Source organism: Tinamus guttatus, unplaced genomic scaffold, assembly GCF_059628265.1.
Source record: "Tinamus guttatus ecotype Peru unplaced genomic scaffold, ASM5962826v1 Tinamus_guttatus_pri_ptg000408l, whole genome shotgun sequence".
Taxonomy (NCBI): Eukaryota; Metazoa; Chordata; class Aves; order Tinamiformes; family Tinamidae; genus Tinamus; species Tinamus guttatus.
This window is the reverse complement of record NW_028288942.1, coordinates 152598-173559: the sequence shown is the minus strand read 5'-3', so window position 1 is coordinate 173559 and position 20962 is coordinate 152598. Positions and strand designations below refer to the sequence as shown.

At 36.5% G+C, this 20962-nt stretch overlaps 1 protein-coding gene across 1 annotated transcript in view; it reads right to left on the bottom strand.

Annotated features, from left to right (window-relative positions):
• Positions 1–2111: 2111 nt before the first annotated feature.
• Positions 2112–20962, bottom strand: part of PRMT8 (protein arginine methyltransferase 8) — a 64978-nt gene continuing 46127 nt past the window's right edge. The window contains exons 4-10 of the mRNA XM_010214030.2: positions 20448–20511; positions 15801–15943; positions 15296–15383; positions 12022–12137; positions 6339–6489; positions 5531–5652; positions 2112–3518 (exon numbers count right to left, since the gene is read on the bottom strand). Coding sequence (XP_010212332.1) covers positions 3435–3518; positions 5531–5652; positions 6339–6489; positions 12022–12137; positions 15296–15383; positions 15801–15943; positions 20448–20511 — 768 coding nt within the window. The 3' untranslated portion in view covers positions 2112–3434. The remainder of the gene's footprint in view (positions 3519–5530; positions 5653–6338; positions 6490–12021; positions 12138–15295; positions 15384–15800; positions 15944–20447; positions 20512–20962) is intronic.

Here is a 20962-nt window from a genome sequence, read left to right as displayed (position 1 = left end):
GGTCAGTGCAGTTCGCATGTGAGTGAGTGCACTGATGATGCTGTATGGCCTTGCTTCTAGTCTGTACGAGTGGATGTGATTGAAGTAGATGCAAATCAGGTTTGGTTAAGGTCTTTTAAATCCAAGCTATTAATGTTCATCAATTGTCATAGCAACCCTCTATCTTATGCATATGTATTGTGATGCAAGACATAAATCATTAATGCAGCTTCTCAGTGACAGGACTTATTTTATGCCTTATGTTAATAGAGCAACCTATCTGCATTAAATCAGTCTGCTGTCAGAGAAAGCCAGGTCAGTGATACTGAATCCCTGTTTTGTTTGACCTTTTCACAATAGTCTTATCACTGATCAAGCTTGAAAATGACACTAAGATCGCCAAAAGGTGAAGAAAAATTGTTGAACCTTGGAAAGTATTTATTTATTTTTTCTTTTTTTTAATGTAGAATAAAATGAATCTGTTGCAGTGCAGTGCCTCTTGCAGAGCTAGTACTGGAAGATCACTTTGTGATCTACTTTTACTCAAAAATACGTACTATAGAATATAGAATATATTATACTATGATAATATAAAAGTATAATAAGAACTAAATACCTAGTTCTGCCTACAGGAAGGTCCTCAGAACAAACACTGTGAAAAAGAGCTCTAAGAACATCTGGCAAGAACTACTTGGAGCTGGGAATAAGAAATGCATATGAGAATGGAGGTACAGTATACAGTTCTGTAGAGACTCTATGTCCCCCTGGAAACATTGGGTGGTCCTCTTAATATGGAATCAGGACATAACAGCAACCCTCTCCCAAATCCTATAAGAGCTTGAAAGCCTCGATTTTTCCTTTTGGTCATTGTGATTTGGAAATACTCATCACTACAGTATGCATTCTCGGTTCCTACTGGGATGGATGGAGCTGTAAAACTGTGGTGTGCTTATGATATGAAGTAGAAAAAAAGTATAAGCCTCTTTCCTGGAGCTCAATGTGGTTGAAGTTTGGTCACAGTCTCTCAGAACTGTGTGATTAACAGTATTGGCAGGGACCTAATCTTGTAACACTGGAGTGAATGGGCACTTGCAGCAACAAAACATGGTGACAACTACAGAATAGGGGCACATATTTCACTGTAAATAACTGAAAGACAATGCAGAAAAGGAAGTACACAGCACTGTTTGAAATACCTCTTCAAAACTGGTAAGTGATCTTTTCTGGTCAAATTTTCTTTTTTCTTCTTCCTTTTCTAATGGTTTCTGTCATTAAAAAAAAAAGGTACATTCGTAGTGGAGGCAGACCCTTGTAAATTCTCCTTTTTCTTTGTGCTTTGTGCTTTTTTGTTTTTTAAACAATCTACCTCCTGTTTCCCCTCCCTCCCCCTTGCTGAAGACTCATACAGTTGGCAAGAGAAGTGGATGTCTTGAAGTGCTCACAAGGTATAAGTTAAACAAGTAAAACAATAATATTTCCTCTTTCATTTGTAGTCACATCAGTAATTATTGGCAGAAGAGAAGTTAAAAACAAGCATTGTTCTAAGGTTGAGGGCATCTTTATACAAATGGAATGGGCACAGAAAAAAATCTGGTAGAATTCCTTACCTTGAAGTCCCAGAATCACAGAAATGTTGGTAGAAGGAACTTTTGCACGTTTTCTTGTCTAGTCTACTGCTTAGAAAGCAGATGATCTAGTTATGAATAATCCCTTGAAGTATTTTAAGAATAAGATCCTAGTCATTTTGTTAGGAGATATAGCATCCTTTTGTTAGGAGATATAGTTTATCCCCATCCCAAGCATATGAAACAAACATGCTTTAAAGGAACTGTGATGAACTGTGCTCCACACAGTATATTTTGATGATGAGTTATGATTTAATAGAATTCTACGTAGATACCATGTACTAGGATTCCTAAAGCATGATCTTAGACCATAAAAAATGGAGGTACTGTACAGTTTCCTAATGCAGATAAAAGCAATATAAATAGTTTCTAGAAAGTGAAAAGCTAACAATCTTACATTGACAAATGAAGAAAATAAAAAAGTTTATGAATGAGCAGTGTTTTTAACTGTTCAAGTCTTCTAGTCTGCCTCATTTTCAGGTAATTACAAAGACTTTTAGGCAAAAAGATGCTCAATCTCATCCAGTACATGATGAGATCATGATTTAATGACTAATGCGTGGAGACTGGAAGATGCATGGATAAGGCCAGAGACGCAGTTTTGATCAATAGGATGTGATTAAATGGTCGTAATTCATATAGTAAAAAAAAAAAAAAAAACTTGAAGCATACATATCAAGGATTATAAACAATTAATAGTTTAAGCAAAAAATATTGAAAGAAAAACAACGAGTTTAAGGGAATAGGGACACTACAGACATTTCAGTAGTATCAGAAGCTACATACATTTTTTTAAAGACATACCTTCTTCCAGCAAAGAGGAACCACTGCACTCTTAAAACTAGTATTTGCACTTTGACTTATCTACAACATCAACAAAGTAAATACCAATTCTCTTTTTTTTTTCGAAAATTATTTTGTATTAAGAATATTGTGGAAAGGAGAACTGAAATACAGCATGGCCAAGAAACATGAATTACTCACCATTTTAGAGACTTTGCATTCATCACATCTAAATACCAAATATCTGATTTCAGAGGGTCTCATGCAATGCAAAATCCAGCTATAAAAATGCACCACAAAATATTTTAAAGGATAAAAAGCTAATGTTCTTTAAAGCTCTGGCAGAAACCCATTTGTGTAGATAAATTTTAAAATTAATGATGCATATTTTCCAAATGATATTCTAAAAAATAGCTGTTTGTCTTTCTATTACCTTACTTATACTTTGCATAGCTATTATTTTGGACAGCGAATGATAGATAGACCATGCCAGTGCCTAAAGTAGTGCGAGAAGTAACATTATTTTTCCGCAACTATATAATGACAAGTAATCACAAAACTAATTCCTATTATGAAGCAACAAATTTTTTCTCGTGTACAATATACACATATATACACATATATATATTGTATATTTATATTAAATATAAGGTCAGTAATGCTGCCATGACAAAGTGTTGTCATGGTTTTCTATATAAAGGAAACTGTCCTAATTGCCTGTAACATGCAAAGCTTGGAAGAACCATAAATTCACAGGAAGTAGTACAATTTCTACTCTTCTGCCATCCCAAAGCTAACCAGAATTCTCAAGACTGTTGCTTATTTTGCCTATATATTTGATAAAAGCTATGGTTCTGTATACTGTACATTCACAGTGGGAACCCAGCCCTCTGTACTACCTGCAAGAGGGAGCCAGTTACCACTTCCCATCAGAGTAAACATTCTAGTATCTAATATGATAGTCTTGCAAACACTTATTCCTAGCTTGAAGTTCAGCAGTTCAAGACTTGATGCCATTTTCCTTCCATCTTTCTGAAAGGTTTCTTGCTAGCGCATTTTGTAGTCATTAGATACTGATGTTTCACATAGCTGTCCTTTAAAATCCAAGTCTACTGTGAAATCCAGGTCACGCTGTAATAAGATTTAAATATAACATGTAAGTAAGGTTGTAAGTAGATTAGTTTATTAATTCAGTTATGATCGCTCAGACTGAAGAAACTTGCAGACTCAGGATATAACTAGAGTGTTTTAAAATGTTGCTAACACTGAAGAAGTAGGATGTAGGAAGTGTAATAGCATTCCTCATATAATCTATGTTTATGGCATCTTTTCATATTCTTCTTAAGCTTGCTTTAGTGTCCTGGCTACAACTAGGAAGCTCTTGTAAGGCTATGCTAACATAAATATCCTCAAATAATTCTTTTAAGGGTTTGCCACATTGAGGCACTCAATCTAAGGCATTCACACTTAAAATTGTTCAAAAGCAGCTGTTCTGGTAAATTTCTAACTGCAGAAAAGCAGTGTAGTGCTAAACAAGCCAGTATGAAGCACATTCTTTATTTTCCCCAAAAAGAAAATGGCTGAAAGAAAATGACTCAGTCCCCAAGGACAGCATTAAGTATTATTCTTAGAATTTAATATGAGATTTTTAGTACGGAATAGGAAAATGCATGCAAGAAAAAGGAAGGTAACACAATGATTTTTGCTTTAGAAATGGAATTTAAGATTCCTACAGTTTTAACCACTGCATGAATTGATTGTTGCTAAGTTGTTTTGATGGTTGGATATTGTAATCGAAAATGAAGGGGTTTTACTCGGATTGTTTTGGCAGAAATTGATGCCATTGTTTCTCCCAGGAGTCCTGCTTCTCATGTCTTGCTCTCCTCTACCAAAGGAGACCAAAAGACTCCATATCTCACACTCTCCTCAGAAGATAAAAGAAGTGCTGAATCAATGGCATATTTTGTGAGGGGTAGGAATTGAACTGTAGCAGATAATTTGAGGAAGTGGAACTACAACTCTCACCAGTCATTATAGCATGATATGTGTCATGTTTTAGCATTAGTCTTTAAAAAAAAAAAAGGTTAATATTTTCTGTGGAAATGCAAATCTTAAAAACATTTTTTTTTCTGTAATTGCAAATTGATTTGTTTTTCACAGGAAAGGTTCAACCAATTCTACAAGACATGTTTAGTCCACTGGGAGCTATTTCACTGCTTTTCATACATCTTCAGTTAGTCCTGCGAGTGGCATTCTGACAGTCACAGGGGACAGACTTTGAAATGGCATGCCTTAAAAAATAACTCATGGACCAGCAACCACCTTTATGAAAAACAAACAAACAGAACAATCTCCTTTTGAAAATTTGACTCTTGCAATTAGTGAGCTGAGCTCATCTGGCAGCTCTCTGTGCAAACTTGATAATCTGAAATCACAATTCTGTTTAGTGACTGCTCATTGTTATAGCATGCATTTACTGGTATGTACACATACAGTTCAGTGTTGAAACTATGTAATTTGCATAAGACGAAAGCACTAATGTGTTAGTAAATGTTCTAGCTAAACACTCTTATTTCATCAATGAAAAACAAATATGGAGGATAGTTGTGTTGGTAATCATGTCATTTGACTGGTGAGTTCATGCAGAAACTGAATTGATCTTTTTTTTAAAAAAAAATTAATTCCATGAAGGAGAGTTCTTGGACACTGAGTTTTTTAGGAAATCTGCTTACTAAAATTAGTTACTCTTGATCACCCTCTGTTGGCAGGGTGGAATTTACCACTGATTTTAAAGACGGCCTTTCCTGCCTGTGACACAAAATGTGATCCAGGCTGACTGCAGAAGACAGCTGACTTGGTGATGTAGCTAGAACCTTTCTTCCTTTCCCTGCTAACTTGTTTGCTGAGTTCTGGATCACTAGCACTGCATTACCATTGCTGTCATCAGCATTGGTTAAAGCTGTGACTAGAGCTCTTAATAATTAATACCAATATGGAGCCTTTTTTTTTCTTGTGTTATTTATACTTGTACAATACTGTAGTGTACACATACTATATATGCCTGTGTTATTTATACTCATTTATTGCTGATTATACTTTGTCATCAATGGAATTGAGAATTAGAAGCAGTGATGCTGACTCACCACATTTTTTGCGTTTGGTTTCATGGATATAGTCCCATAGATTTCTTCCCCTCGTCTCACAGTTAGATAGTCCTCTAAATAGAAGACTGTTTGCTTCCAGTGTGTATAAGGAGCATCAGGTGCTAGAAAAAATATAGAGACATTATTTATAGATATTTGATCATCTTACAAGTCAAGGTAGATTGGTGAAACAACTGAAAACAAAGCTCCTTCTCTCATTGGTTGCTTTAACTCCTACACTGCAGTAACAAACATGCTTCACAACAGCACAGTTGTATTGACAAAAATAAACTGGTTTACTCACTCTGATAAGCAATCACTCACAGGAATGGGGTAGTGGGGCTCACCAGAGTAAGTAAGAGTTTAGATTCTTTAGATTCTTAGGGCCTATTTACATAAGCGGTATGTATGAGGTTATATCATGGGGAAAAAATGATGGGTTTGTTCTAGACTCTAAGAGAAGCAAGTTTCAGGTTTGGGGGAATGTACACCCTGCTATGTCTTACAGAGGCAATATACCCTCTGTCTATTTCTATAACCAGTCATTCTATATCTATCTACCTAGTGATGGGCATGAACTCTTGGGACATGGAGTTCTAAACCTGATAGTTACTGTGAAATCCTGCTATGCTGTTGTTGTATTCCAGCAAGCAGTTGTCTTCCTCATCCTCTTCCCACTCCCAACAACAGTTGGGACAACAGTTTTCATCACTGAAAAGTATTGCTGCTACAGCAATTTCTCATGTACCATCTTACCAGTAGCAACAATATAATGACGTCAATAGAAATGAAAAGAAGTACAGATTACCTGTAGAAAATCCCATTTTCTTGTGGCACTTTGTAAATTCAATATTAAAATAGGTGACCAAGGCATGAATGTAATCATTACGTTGAATTTGGAGGCAGAATGCAGAAGTGAATGCCAGTTCTTCAGTCTTCACTGTATAAATATCTACTTCCTATTTTGAGAAGAAATAAAGAAATTATTTACATGCAGAGGTCTGTGCCCGTTGTAGGATAGGGCATTTTGTCTGGTTTAAGTAAGTATTAAATTAGGTATTTAAACACTATATTTAATAATAGCAATAAATAGCAATCCCTTAAACTCCAAGAAATCAGTGGTATATTGGACTCTATTATTTCATAAGTAAATGGCCCAGAAGAGGAAATTATAAAACCAGAAAAAATATCCAGTGATAGAAAGGCCAGGCAGTGAAGAGAGTGTGTCCATTGGGATAGCAGGGGTGGGCTGTGAGAGCAGAAATTAAGGTAAAATTCTGCTTTGACAAGTAGATGCAGAATAGATGTGGGAGGGGTCTATATCTAAGATCCGTCTCCACCAGGGACTGTCAGCCTTACTCAGCATGAGGAAAGATGGAAGAATTGTTTTTTTAATAAAAGTAAACTTCTGATGTGGGTATCTCTTACTTCCTCTGGAAAGGAATATTCCTTGTATCATGATAATCAAGGAAAGCATTGAGGCATGATAGGCGCTGCTTTCTATATCTTACAATTCTGAGGATTTGAAAAATTATGATAAGACAACTTATGTCTTTATTAAATGAGCTATTGGTTTTGGCCTATTTGATTACAATATTGTACAAGAAAAAATTACCCATAATGAAAATGATTCTTCTATATTGCAAAGGTCATGGCAAACTGTGTCAGTAATGCTTATAAGTGACTCATACTTACAATTTAAAGCTGGGGTAGCCTTATAATGTATTTTTGTCCTAAAAAAAAAAGAAAAAAAAAGAAAAAAAAAGAAAAAAAAACAGAATGGGAATGATCACTTATGAAACCTACTCAGGCTGCAGAACTTAAAATTCCATAGCACCCTGAAAATTTATCTTTACCAAGATGGAGTACAGTGATGGCTGTGGACTTCCGTAATTTTTGGCTCCCTCTCTCTAAGCTATTTTTGCTCTGCAGGGTTAATCATGATCAAAAACATTAGGAAATAATTTTTATTAGTGAATTCTGAGAAATTGTCTCAGAAATAATGAACAGATATGCTGGGTAAAAGCTGTCATTTTTACAGTCTTTTTTTTTTTTTTTTTGTAAGGACAGAGCTCTATTTTTTTGCTATGCAGGATTGGATACGAATGTGAAACTAGCCTGATCTCTGTTCTTGGTGCTTCCTTAAAACTTTCTTTGGTTACTATAAATCATATATGTAATGTTGTCATTCATTAAATGTTATTAATTAGTAATAACCCGAGGGGGAAAAATGTGATAAATGCTATTGTACAAAAAATTGAATGGAAAAGTCATTTATCACATTTCACTATAAACAATTTATGAGAAAAACAATAAGAAAATGGGCATATTTAAGTAGGATTCTGGTCAAACTATGGCTCTTAAGTACACTAAAAAGAGTGCTGTTTAACTGAGCAACATTAAAAGTCAGAGAACAATAAGCTACATACAAAGGTCCAGTCTGAGGGCTGACACTTTATGAAGGACTAACTATGAGACATCCCCTATGTTTCTGTGCCACAGAAAGACTATCAGGGGTTCAGTTCTGATATTCACAAGAGTATAAGGAATGGTTGTTGGGCTGTCCCGTGGCACTAATTAGTTCCATAGCTTTAGGACTGAGTGATTGCTGTATAGACCATGTAGAATCATAAGGATGATTACACTGAGGCTGAGATGAGGTATTGCCAGCTGCTACATATTCCTTGATTCAATGGTATCATTCCTAGCTAAAGGCAGATAGGATGATGGAAGAAAGAGGACTGAATTCTTCATCTGACTCTGGGGAAAAAAAAAGGGTTGTCTGGCTGCCTCATCCATTTCCTCATGCTTGTCCTAGTTAAGGTTGTTACAGGGATGCAAGTAGACCTCTCCATCCACCTTACAGCTACTTAGTTTACTAAGTTAGCACTGTGTGAGCAGAGAGATCACGTAATGGTTCAAATCTCAGTGAACTGCCTTATTTCTCCTTGTCTATCTCTGTGAGGAGCAGGAGTTTTTTTCCCTCTCTCCTTTTGCACCACCTGGTTTGGACAAAGAGGAGATGATCACCCAGACAGAGGGTATGATAGTGAATGCAAGGCTTCCCATGGCAGGTAAAGCTGCTGGATAGAAGCTAGAGGACAGGCAGCATCTACAGGAGCAGTACTGTCAGCTTCAGGAATAGGATTGATCTAATTGCTAGGGAAAGAAGAGGGAAGGGCCAAACCCTCTTTACTGAAAACAATTCAGAAAGTAATATATTGTCATGTGCACATATACACACAGCAATGAGGGGACTGCAGTGAATGCAATAGGAATAGGAATGAGTCATCCTAAACCTCTCGGGTCAAGATTACTGTGGGAGAAGCACATGTGATTCACCGGAGCTCAGGGACAAGTGCCTCACCTCTGCAACTGAATTCCTTTATAAGAAAAAAACATTTTTTTCTACAGAAAATACTGATGATCCTTTGAAATTGGGCTCAATATAGGTGAATCATGATATTTCCAGAATGGTGGAAATGTCTCATAATAATGGACATGTGAGCACATGGGAAGATGTTTTGTTGATACTGCATTATATTTTCAAATAAAGAAGAATGTGCATTAAAAATCACCACTTTTGTGAAAGACAGTGTAGGGAAGGCCGTTAGCGTTTTAAATGCCATTAAACATCTTAAATTGTTGTTGTAAATGAAGGGACTTTAAACATTTCCTGGGAAGCATGGGACAAATGGGAACATGAAGGTAGCTTTTCATTTTATATTTCTCTGTTGGTTATACAGGGGAGGAGATTCAGGAGCATTTTACCACAGTATTTTTTATGGTAAACTTTTTTTGAGTTTTTTTTGCCACATGTTCTCATTGCAGGCTTTTCTACAGTTGTGTGAGTAATTGCTTTGTTGTTGTTGCTGCTGCTTTTGATGCTGACACCAAAACTAACAAGGAAAATTATGCTTTGGGTTAATCCCAAACCAAATATATTTCTGCAATATGCAAGCAGATCAGAAAAAGAGAACCCAATTATTTCATTCAGTCTGAAAACAATGATTCCATTTTTCAGGCAATGCTGCTCAGAGCATTAGACACTCAGGAGGAGACTTAAACGCTTTTCCTGAGATGAGGAGAGGGTGCTGGTGCTCCCTCCTACGCCTTAATGACTTTGGTGGTTACCTGTGATTGCCGATGGCTTTAGTCCAACTGCCCTCCCTGCCTGATTTGGACAGGGGTTCACACAAAGGGCTGTGATATGCCAAGAGAAATTCTTTGCCACTAGGATAGAAAATTATTTTCCTTTTCTAACCAACCTGGCTAATATTTAAGACAGCATTCAAAGGGGAATTGCTTCCACATCAGAAGCAATTTCTTGTAATTCACCTCACTCTCACTCAGTGCACCTGCAGGTTAGTGGTTACTTACAGTTCTCTGACAGGGTCAAGACTTGGATTACATCCTGAAAGAGGATGGAGGATGTGTTATTTAAGTATCCTAATAGATGAGTGCCATCAAACCACAGCATGCAGGTGGATGATACCTTCTTTTACTGGTTTCGTGTCTAAATTAGCAGCTCAGATAACTGCAGAAGCACAGAGCACTAATTCGTTCATTAGAAAGGTCCATCTACAGCCTGATGTGCAGGGGATACAGACACTTCTGTAGTCACCCTAAGTTAGATGATCAAAACAACCTGGTTGAACATACCTCCACAGACTATGAATCCAATCTTATGAATAAGCCATGCCATCTTAAATGACATAATAAAACAGCTGGAGAAATAAACATTATTGCTCATTTTTTTCTCAAATTTCTTAGGCTGAAATTATTTTCTGAATTTACAGATATTTTCAGGGCCACAGAAATGCACATTATATAAAAAAAAATGTGCAAAAGTAAAACAACTTCTTTTAAAAAGAAATGCAGCCTCAGTTTTTCTGCTTCCATATTGTTACCATGAATAAAAGACAGACAAAATTGTTCATACATTTCCTATTCAGTTTTTAGTGATTTAGCTCTAGCAAGGCCTGACATTTTCTGTCCATACACTGAGATGGTGCTTTATGCACGTAAGCAGTTCCCAAGGAACTGTTACGTGATAAAGCACCATTCAGTGTATGGACAGAAAATGTCAGGCCTTGTAGAGCTAAATATAAAAACTGAATAGGAAATGTCTGAACAATTTTGTCTGTCTCTTTATACACAGTTACTTTCAAAGACCTTTTTAGAGATGGATTTGGATTTACACTTTAGCTAGGGGCATGCAGCTTTCACAAATCTTTATTACCAGAAAAGCCAACCCATTCTGCCACACGATCTCTCACTCTCTAGGCATATTTTATGCAGTCCATTTAAAATTCTTTTTTAAGAGTGGTAAATTGATTTAAACTCTCAAGTAGTCATTCTGGTTATATAACTCTTATTTTCTGTGTATTGTGATTTTAAATTGCTTTGCCTTAGGCTTTTTTTAGATACAACCATCTTGTGTCTCTCTGAGGATTTTGTATGCATGCCTATTCACACAAAGTTTCTACTTCAGTTACTTTTCCCTGCTGCTTTGAACAGAGGATTTGCAGACTGAGGCCTTTGCTTGTTATATGTAGGAATGCTTGATGCTGTGTTACTTTCAAAAGGTGAAATGGAAAAAAATGGAACTAAGTGCTTGGGATGTATGAGTGACATCTTGGCTTTGCAGAACTGATTCCACAACTGTTAATGAAGCAGATATAGATAGCTTTACTCATTCCCTGTGAGGAGGATTCCTCCCACATGAGAGGAATCTCAAAGTTTTTATATGTTCTTGCAGGCCATGGATTCTTACTCTGATCTTGTGAACAGTGAGCTGCAGTCTTTCTGTCTTATGTGTAGAACAGGGTCCATGGAAAGCTCTAGCTGCAGATGGAACATACTGGGGCTGGGAGAGCACAATGACATTCCAGATAAGCTATGAATCAGGAGTCTATACAAGTAAGTAAGGGTCCAATTCTGATCTCATACCTGGAGTAAATTAGAATTATTCCATCCTAGCTGACAAATTCAGAAGGTGACAAAAAGGCTGGTGCTCCAGCCTTTTTACTGTAAACAGAATTTACCTCTTCTCAGTATCTTTCCATTTGTAATTTTCAAACTCTATTTACAAGCAGTTAGTACAGTTAAAATGTGTATTTAGATACAACCTTATCCAGTGTACTCACATTTATAATTTGTGAGAGTCTGAGGTTACAGTTCCACTATATTAGTAGCCAAATGAATACTGAGTCACAGGGTGCATCTTGTATTTGGGTATTCCATAAGTGATCAAGGCATTAGTATTCATGTTTGGCTCAGAAGATGGTATTTGGCCCATGAAACATATTAGTACTGGCTAATTAAAAAACACATGTATAGTTTTTGTAGTGTGATAGCATTCTATGATGATGTCTTCTGTAGCTAGTTAGAAGCACACAAAGAGTATTAAAGCAAAAGCAGTACATCTCCAAAGAATGCTACAGTTAGGTGTAAACATTTATAATTAGGTATATTTGGAATTACCAAACCTTTATTAAACAGGCATTGGTCACCACTTGCTTTGGATCTACTATGTCCACCAAAGGCTCCTTCATGGCAACATCTCTAATACAGGTCATGTCAAAGCCGTACACATTCTCCCACCCTGTCAATGCAAATGGATGTGTCAAAGATAAATAGTAATTATAAAATGTTGTGTTTTTTTTTTCATTTTTCAAAGCATCTTCCACTTCAAAATATTTATACTTTCAGCTAACTTTCAGGTCTCCCCTTTAACCCTTTGGTCCCTGTCGCAGGGGATGATTTATCATTGCTATTTTATGGGGTGAAGCAATTGTGTCAAAATGACCTATCAATTTATACTTTTTCACAAGTAGCCCTTGCTGTTTGGCCTCAGATTTTGGGTGATCCCCAAAACTGTCTTCTGTAAAATTTCTGGATGATTTTCAAGGTATCAGACATTTGAGAATATTGCTGACAATTATACCATATTTCAGATTGAGACACAGAAATAGCCATGGGGAATTTCCTGCTCTTTAAATCTTTCATATCCATTCTGGATAGTATTTTTTGAGGCATTTATTGTTTGCATTTTCTATTATTTATTTAATTAGCCTTAATTTCATCCAGATGACTAGTGGGTAGAATAGAATTACAGATGACTGTAGGTATTTGGGGAATCAAACCTTTAATCGGCCTTTAATCTATCACGTACATCATGACAAAATATCCTCCTTCTAAATAATTTAAGAGCTGTGCCAATCGTCTATATTTGAGCTATTCTTATTCTTATTCTTCTGTACAACAAAATGCCTCATATTCTTATATATTCTTATATTCTCAAATAAATGAGTCTAGGAAAAAGAACTCTGGCTGTGCTGCTGAACTGCTGTCAGTTTCTCAACATTTCAGAGAGGCTGGTGTTAGTTACTTAGTTCCTGGCATTATGAGTATATGGGAACTTCGTATTATATTACTCAGAAAAGATTAGAAAGGAAAGAATTTTCCACAGAGTTATCTCATTTATTTGATGGAATACCTTTGAATATAAACTATGGTCCCTATTAGCTAGAGACTTGATGCGGGAATTATGAGATTAAAATATACATTCTATATTTTGTAGGAAATCAGACTAACTGACTATAGCAGTCCTCTGAGGCAGTAAAAAAGTTTGAAAAAAATCAGAAATCAGTTTTTTTTAGAAATCTTATACTTTATTAATTCTTAACCAATCTGGGATTCTTTAGTGCTCAGCCCTACATTTCACGTGAAGACTCTATCCTAAAGAAAACCAAAAAATTGACATGTAAAGAGACACAAGAAGTTATGAACTGAAAAGAAAGACAAATTATGGAGTGAGAAAGAAATAACTAAAGAAGATAAAGTAAACGCTGGAGGTATAAAAAGTAAAGGGTGAATGAGAGCTGAAACCAGACAAGAAAGTGTCTTAAAGGAAAACAACACTTTAGAAGACAAAAAGAATGTTAAACATATTTTAAAAGGATGAAAAAGTGAATGGATGAAAAAAAGATTGCTCAATAGATAGGAAGGCAGACAATAAAACAACAGACAATAAAAGGCCCAAGGTGTAGACAGGAAGGGGGACAAAAGAAAGAAGAATACATATGGGAACTTCTTAGGCCAAAAGGGCCTTGATTCTTTAACAGAAAGAGTGCTTCATATACCCTTTTGAATCTGTGATTTTTTTAAAGGAATTTAGTTTTTGAGGTCCCAACAAAACAGAGAAGATTCTGCTTATCTAGACTGTGACTGTGCTGTGAGGAATTGACATAATTGTCTCTGACACTTAAAATTTTTGTCATTGCCCTAGTACACAGAGTTTGTTTTTGACTAAAGGTGACTCTGGCATATGCAATGGCAGTTCTGTGTAGCCCATATTCGTAAGCAGGAAAAGATATGTGAACACGGTCACCGAATTTGTTTAGAGAAAGACTAAATTTCTTTTCTGAGAGGAAATGAACAGAAAAGGAAGTTACATATTTTTATCTACAGTTGGTTGAAACCACTAATCTTATCCAAGCTTTGCACGTATCTTTAATTAATAAAGCTGCTTCAAGATTTCATTTTTTCCCTAAAAAACAAAAAAAGCAAAAAAAAAAAAGAGGTAATGTAGAATTTGTTCATTTTATCAACAATATTATGACCAAGTAAATTCAGAGCTTGGGTGATCTGAGGGACAAGTCGAGCATAAACTAGCAGTATTACCATGCGGTGATGAGGGTGAACCACATACTGACATATGAGAAGTGTCTGAGAAATCTGCATTTGCTTAAGCCTGGGACAGCAAAGAATTAAGGTGTGTGGAGGGTCTGATGTCTGCCACTGCCTTAACAGAAGACAAAAACAACCTTTCAGATGTGAGGAAGGACAATGAATGCAAATTTCAGCAAGGCACATTCTGACTGGACATTTAGAAAAGTTTTTTCCTCCTAAGGGTTGCTAAGCATTTGAACAAGTGCCCAGACAGCCTTTGGTATCTCCATCTTTTTATTCTATAGGACAGGCCACAGAGTGACTTAATTTAACTTTGAAATCTGCCCTATTTTGCTCAGGACTCTGGACTAGGTGACCTCCAAAGGTCACTTATAAAACAAATAAATCGTTAAAACTTCAACCAAACACCACTTTAAATGGAAAGGAAAAGTCAATTTTTGCGTGTCTTTGAATTAAAGAAAAATGTAATTTATTTCCATCAAAGTAAAAGGAAAAACTCTGATCCTTATTTTTATTTTTAAAGTCTCACTTACTTAAACTTTGATATATTTATGCAGAAGAATAAAGAAATATTATGCTCTTCTAAGTTTAAATTTAAGTTTAAAAGGAAGTGAGATGATATAAGTTCTTACAGTCTTATTTCTTAACATTTACAATTCATTTGCATCTCATTAATTTTCTTTTGTTCTTATTAATTGAAACCCCAAAAATAGCAGCCAAGAGAATATTACAGATTGTAATAGCAATTGTGTGGGATGATGTATTTTTCAAAGCGAAACCAAAACTAAATCTCCTTAAATCCACATTTTTATATAGGGGTAACTTTAAGGAAACTCTAGATTGTTTTATTCATGTATCTTTAGCTTAAACTACTCTAAGTTTCCTGAATAATCTCCAGACTAGAGTTTTCTTAGTGTTCAGATATGCATTGTGACTCTGGCCTGGCCTACATGATTTCTTGTTTCTTTGCAAAGCTTTGTCAAACAAGAACTTACAGCACAACACTACATATCAAACATTTATAGGGAAATGACAATAGAAGAGGGTTGTTGTTAGGCATGTACTCACAGTGAATTTTGAAGTCCTTGTACTGTCTGTCTTCTATTGCTACCACGTACAAAGCAGCTCGGTCAGGAAACATTAGCCCTCCAGGTTTCTGTTGATGAATTGTGGGGAAATGGATCTCGTAATCTATTCACCTGACAAAGATACCACATTTTGAACTGCACGTACAAAAAACAGACAAGCACCCCTTGCATGCCTTTGTTGTTTTCCTTCAGATTGTCATATCAGCTTTAATTATTCAGCAATTCTTGCAGTCTGTAGCAATGTGATAGACAAATAGTGTCTATATGAATTGCACTGACAAAAAATCTAAAGCATAGCTTTTTAAAAATGTGACAGGTCTCCCAGATTGCTGAGATTCCCTTTGTTAGTCTTTCTTTTCAAGCCTAAGAAATGGCACTTGTACATATGTCTTTTTTATGGTGATGGTAGGAGAGGGAAGGCTTGTAGTTAAAAATAAATAAATAATGATTGCTCCAGCAAGAAGTATAACATGCAGAGCACCTACCAGCCACTTGTCTCGTGCGAAGATGACTGTGTTTAACATTGATTCATAGAAAAGACAGTAACCCATCCACTCGCTGATGATGATGTCTACTTTATCCACAGGTAATTCAACTTCTTCCACTTTACCTTTAAATATTGTGATTACTGAAAGAAGAATCCAAAGAAATATGTTTCACATGATAAAACACCTGACTAGGAGTTCCTTACTGGTGAATGTCAGGCTGACCTGTCTTTTCAATATGATTCTCTTCTCGATCCCCTGTAGATGAGGAGTGATCCCACATGAGTCAATGACTTTTAGACTACTATTGCACCAGTATTAACTAAAACAAGCAAAGTAAAACTCATATATCAAAACCAACCGACCTTACCTGGATACCTGCAGCACCTCATTTTACCTGCACCTTAGAATTTGAAAATTTGTAGATCATTGACCAAGAAATGCAACACCACTTACGCTTTAGCATTACACATTTATGAACTCACCATAAATATAGCAGAGATTTATCAAACTGGGATCTAATTCTTATCTGTTTTCTAAACACACCATGCTGGTTTCACAAAGAGGAGACTCAGACTATTTTTTTTAAATGAATCCTGGCTCAACTGGGAAAGGCAGCTGTAGCTTAGCAAGATATGAATGTGAAAGTTTGTACAAACATGGTTCTCATGAAAAATCATCTGTCATTCCCTTCTGTTTCTTGATTAAATCCTTCATAACATTCTCATTCTGAATTTCCTACCCAGTTTAGATTTGGATGTCTTTCCACAATTATTTAAAGTGACTGCTGGAAAACATTCCTGTCAGATAATTTGTCAGCTCATTAGTTTCATATAGCTTATAAAGGTTGCTAGAAGTTGGTGCAGCAGTATACCGGACCCTCAGAAATGGCATACAGTATGGCTCATTAAATGCTATGCTATACATATGGTAATGCTGTAGACTGCTTAGAGAGACGGATGGGAGAGCAAAAGCAGGTCAATAGCAATGGATAGAGCCAGAGTGGAGAATTTGCTCAAAGGAGAATGAAAGGTTGGTTCAGTTGTAACAGTTATTTTTTTCAGGATCACTAAGCAATTTACCCAATATTCTTGTATTTTTAAAATATATTTCCTATTTAAAGATGTGTGTGATTCTTTAGACATGTAACTTTCAGCTTGGGATTGTCTACTATTTTTATTGTTTGTTCCAGTAGGTAGTCAGTCACATGGTTCTGGATTCTTCCATGACAGTGATTTCCAAGAATAAAACCAAGGTTAGAGAATATTTTACTTTCCATTATTAATGATGACTATATTACACTTAAGAAGTAGCAATTAATAGTTTATTGATGAAAATATCTGATATCATTCAATTTGAGGAAGATAAAGTTTCTTCCATTTAACTAGAACTATGTTAGCTGAACAATAGGAAGTGAGGCTTGAATGATTTTTAGAGAATAATCCATGAAAATGAGGTTTTGTGTTTCCAGAATATGTATAGTATAAATACCAGAAGTTGGGAACATTTTGATTCAGACTGGTAGCATGAGATATTAAGCCTGTGAGAGCAAACTGACTGAAAAAGAGCATAAAACTCCCTCCTCCTTTCCCTTTTAAATTTGTCCTACTACATTTAGTAGTTCAGTAGTTCATCTATTGTCACATTGAAGACTTGCAGTTAAAAACTCCAGTCACAAGCACTATTTAGTGCGCCTAAGACCATTCACTGTCTCTATTCTTCTAGAGAATTTTAGCCTTGTTTAGCTGCCAGTGTGACACCTGAAGACTGTGAAACCCTTGGTTTCTACTTAGAACAGTCACAGCATGAGCAGCAGCAGTACAAGATCCTCCCACTGCCCTTCTCTTTGATGAAACACATTCGTAAGGACCATGTGGGAGCAGATTGCACTATATACGTAACTGTATACATAGCTATATTGCATCTGTTCTGAAAACACTGCGGTGTTTGTTCAGCACCTTTTGTGGGCTCTGGATTTCTCTAAACAATTAGGGAAAAAAGTAAAATTTTATGAGCAGCAAGATACTTGGGCTCAGCACCAGGTCTCATTAAAATAAATGTGGATATAATTGCGGATCAGTGCAAAGTGTGCAAGTGTAAATGTTAGCTCAGTAGGGTAATTTGATTATGCAGGAGACCAGCTGCTGTTCCACAGCCTGCTAAACTTGTCTAATGAGTCACTCCTGCCAAAGGGGACGAAAATCTACTTTGTCCTTCCACCACTTTTTCCAAGAACTTGAGCCTGCTATTTACCTTGTGATGCCTCTGGAGCTCACTGGATTCTCCTTGCAGCTAATTTAACCAACTGATTAATATTAATCACACATGAAGCTCCTATTGCCACAGGAGGCTTCAGCTGCTCTTAAAATTGAAAGAATGATCCTTCAATAACATTCACTCTAACAAAACCAAAAATCAGCAGAAGTTTTCCTTCAGAGCTCAGTGTTCGGTATAAAATCAAGAATACTGATATCTCCAGCTCTATGGAGTGGGATTCAGCTCTGTGGTGAAGGATTTGGGAGTTCTGGTTGACAACAAGGCTCAACCATGAGGCAGCAACGTGCCCTTGTGGCCAAGAAGGTCAATGGGTCCTGGGCTGCATTAGGAATGTCGCCAGCAGGTCAAGGGAGGGGATTCTGCCCCTCTACTCAGCTCTGGTGAGGCCGCACCTGGAGTATTGGATGCAGTTCTGGGCTCCCCAGTGCAAGAGGGACAAGAAGCTCCTAGACAGGGTCCACCATAGAGCAATGAAGATGATTAAGGGGCTTGAACATCTATCGTCTGAGGAAGGACTGAGCGAGCTGGGCCTGTTTAGCCTGGGGAAGAGAAGACTGAGAGGAGATCTTATCAACATGTACAAATACATGTGGGGAGAATGTAAAAGACGATGGGGTCAAATGGTGGCTAGTGAAAGAGCAAGGGGTAATAGGTACAAATTGAAACACAGGAAGTTTCATCTCTATATGAAGAAGAAGTTCTTTGCTGTGAGGGTTTCAGAGCACAGCCTGGGTTTAGCCTGGGAACCTGCCCAGAGAGGTTGTAGAGTCTCCTTCTTTGGAGATCTTCCAAACCCACCTGGATGCCACCCTGTGCCACGTGCTCTAGGTGTCCCTGCTGGAGCAGGGGCGCTGGACTAGATGGTCTGTAGAGGTCCCTTCCAACCTCAACCATTCTGTGAATATTCTGTGACATTTTCAGTTGCACATTCCCCAAAGGAATTGTCACTGTGGGCTTCTAATTCAGCAATTAATTCTAACAAGGGTTCCTGCACCCACAAAAATTCCCCGACCAGGTTGGAGGCTATTGGAAATCCAAACTAATATTTTAATATAGAAACCATTTAGTTTTCCAGGATGTTGTTTGTGCAGCTATTTCACTCAGGGCTATTCCAGGAACCTACCTGCTCTGCACCGAGAAGATAGGCTAATCAAGTTGAAACATTGACATTCCTTTAATGCCTTCTCCTTTTTGTGGCAGAAAAGTTTTTTTGAGTCCTTTGCTCCCTCCTTTTTCTGAACCACAATTTACATACACTACGTGGCCACTTATACGTCACTGTTATGTTCCTTCTGTTTCTTTCACGTCATTTGAATACTTGCTGCATGAGAAATTCTCCCTCCAAGAGGCTACTTGTTAGTCAAAAGCCCTAAGTGACAATAAAAATTAGGGAAGATCTAGAACAGAACAGAAATCCATTCCTGTACACATGCTAGCACAACATCAGTGCAGACACAGTGGATTGCCACGGGATTAGTCTTGCCAGCTAGGGTCTGCTTTGCTCTGCAGCAAACACAAGCTCTTTATAAATAGTGCCTTGAATCTGGATCTAACTCAGAGCCTCGCTTAAAAAAGCCTATTTTCTTCAGAGTGTTACGAAGATATCTTGTGTGTTGTGGTTGAGGAGAACTGAAGAGGAGAATTGGAGCTGGCTGGAAATTTTCTTTGTTTAACAACTTTCAGTAGGCTTTTTAAAAAAAAAAAAAAAACTGAAATGTTTCCAAAGCCCTGGAAAATTCACCAGTTTTCAAGGAAAAAAAAAAAAAGTATTTCAGTTGCATTTTCATCTGAGGAATTGAAAGTTTTGATATATGTGTGCATCTGTGTCTATTTAAATATGGCTTTTTGAAAAAAAAACATATTTTTTAGAAGTTGTTATCATAAGAAGCTCCCAGCCAGCAATAAATCTTTATGGACTTGGAATCCTTTTTGCTCAGAAACTCATTTTGGTTTAAGTTTAAAAGTATGTATTTTAAAAGTATGTAAAAGTTACAAGTGAGTTTATAATATATGATAGTGTATATGCGTATGTGTTGATTCTGTTTAAGACATGAGGTGGAAAAGAAATGTCAATTTCTTTGAAAAGGCAATTCTGATGCTTCTTCAGCTCTAATATGCTATCTGTTTTACTGAATCAAGCTAGCAGCAGATTCCATTTATTTCTGTTTACTGTAAGGCTAGAAGTAAAAATAACTTCTAGCTCTTGAGCTCTTGTTGACTGTCTAGGTGTTGTTTAGTTTTATACTTACACAAATAAATAATACAAACCCATCACTTACATGTAAGCTACACAACATAAATTAACCAGAAAAGGCAAAAATCAGTTAGCATCCCTTTCTCCTGAAGAAATTTTACTTATGCATATCTTACTGTTATCCAAGTGGTTGGCCTTGATAATTTTTTCTGAGTAATCAGAGATGCTTGAGCATTCAATCTAGAAAGAAAAAAGAAAGAAAAGAAAACAAAGAAGGACAATTGTTGCTTGTTATGGGCATCAAATATCTGAACAGGAATAAAATCTATTAAAATCAGCAAAGACTGTGTGGAATATGCAATCACCAATAACAGAATAAATCAAACATTTGTATGCAGTATCATGACATTTAAACAGAAGTCTATGTATGACCTGACATGGCTCATACAGAAAGGGTTGTTCTTAAAGCATTTTATGTGTGGAAAGATTTTATATGTGGAAAGAAGATATGGAAATTCTATATGAGTCAATTACAGTCATCTTAAAATTCACAGTGTCAGAAAATTCTATACAGGCAAGTTAACTCTAATGAGTTAAAGCATCAAATGACCATGTTGCAAATAAAGAGCATTTGCTCAGAGTTTTTACTGTCAAGAACCTTGATTATGTTTGGTTCATATTTGTACTATGC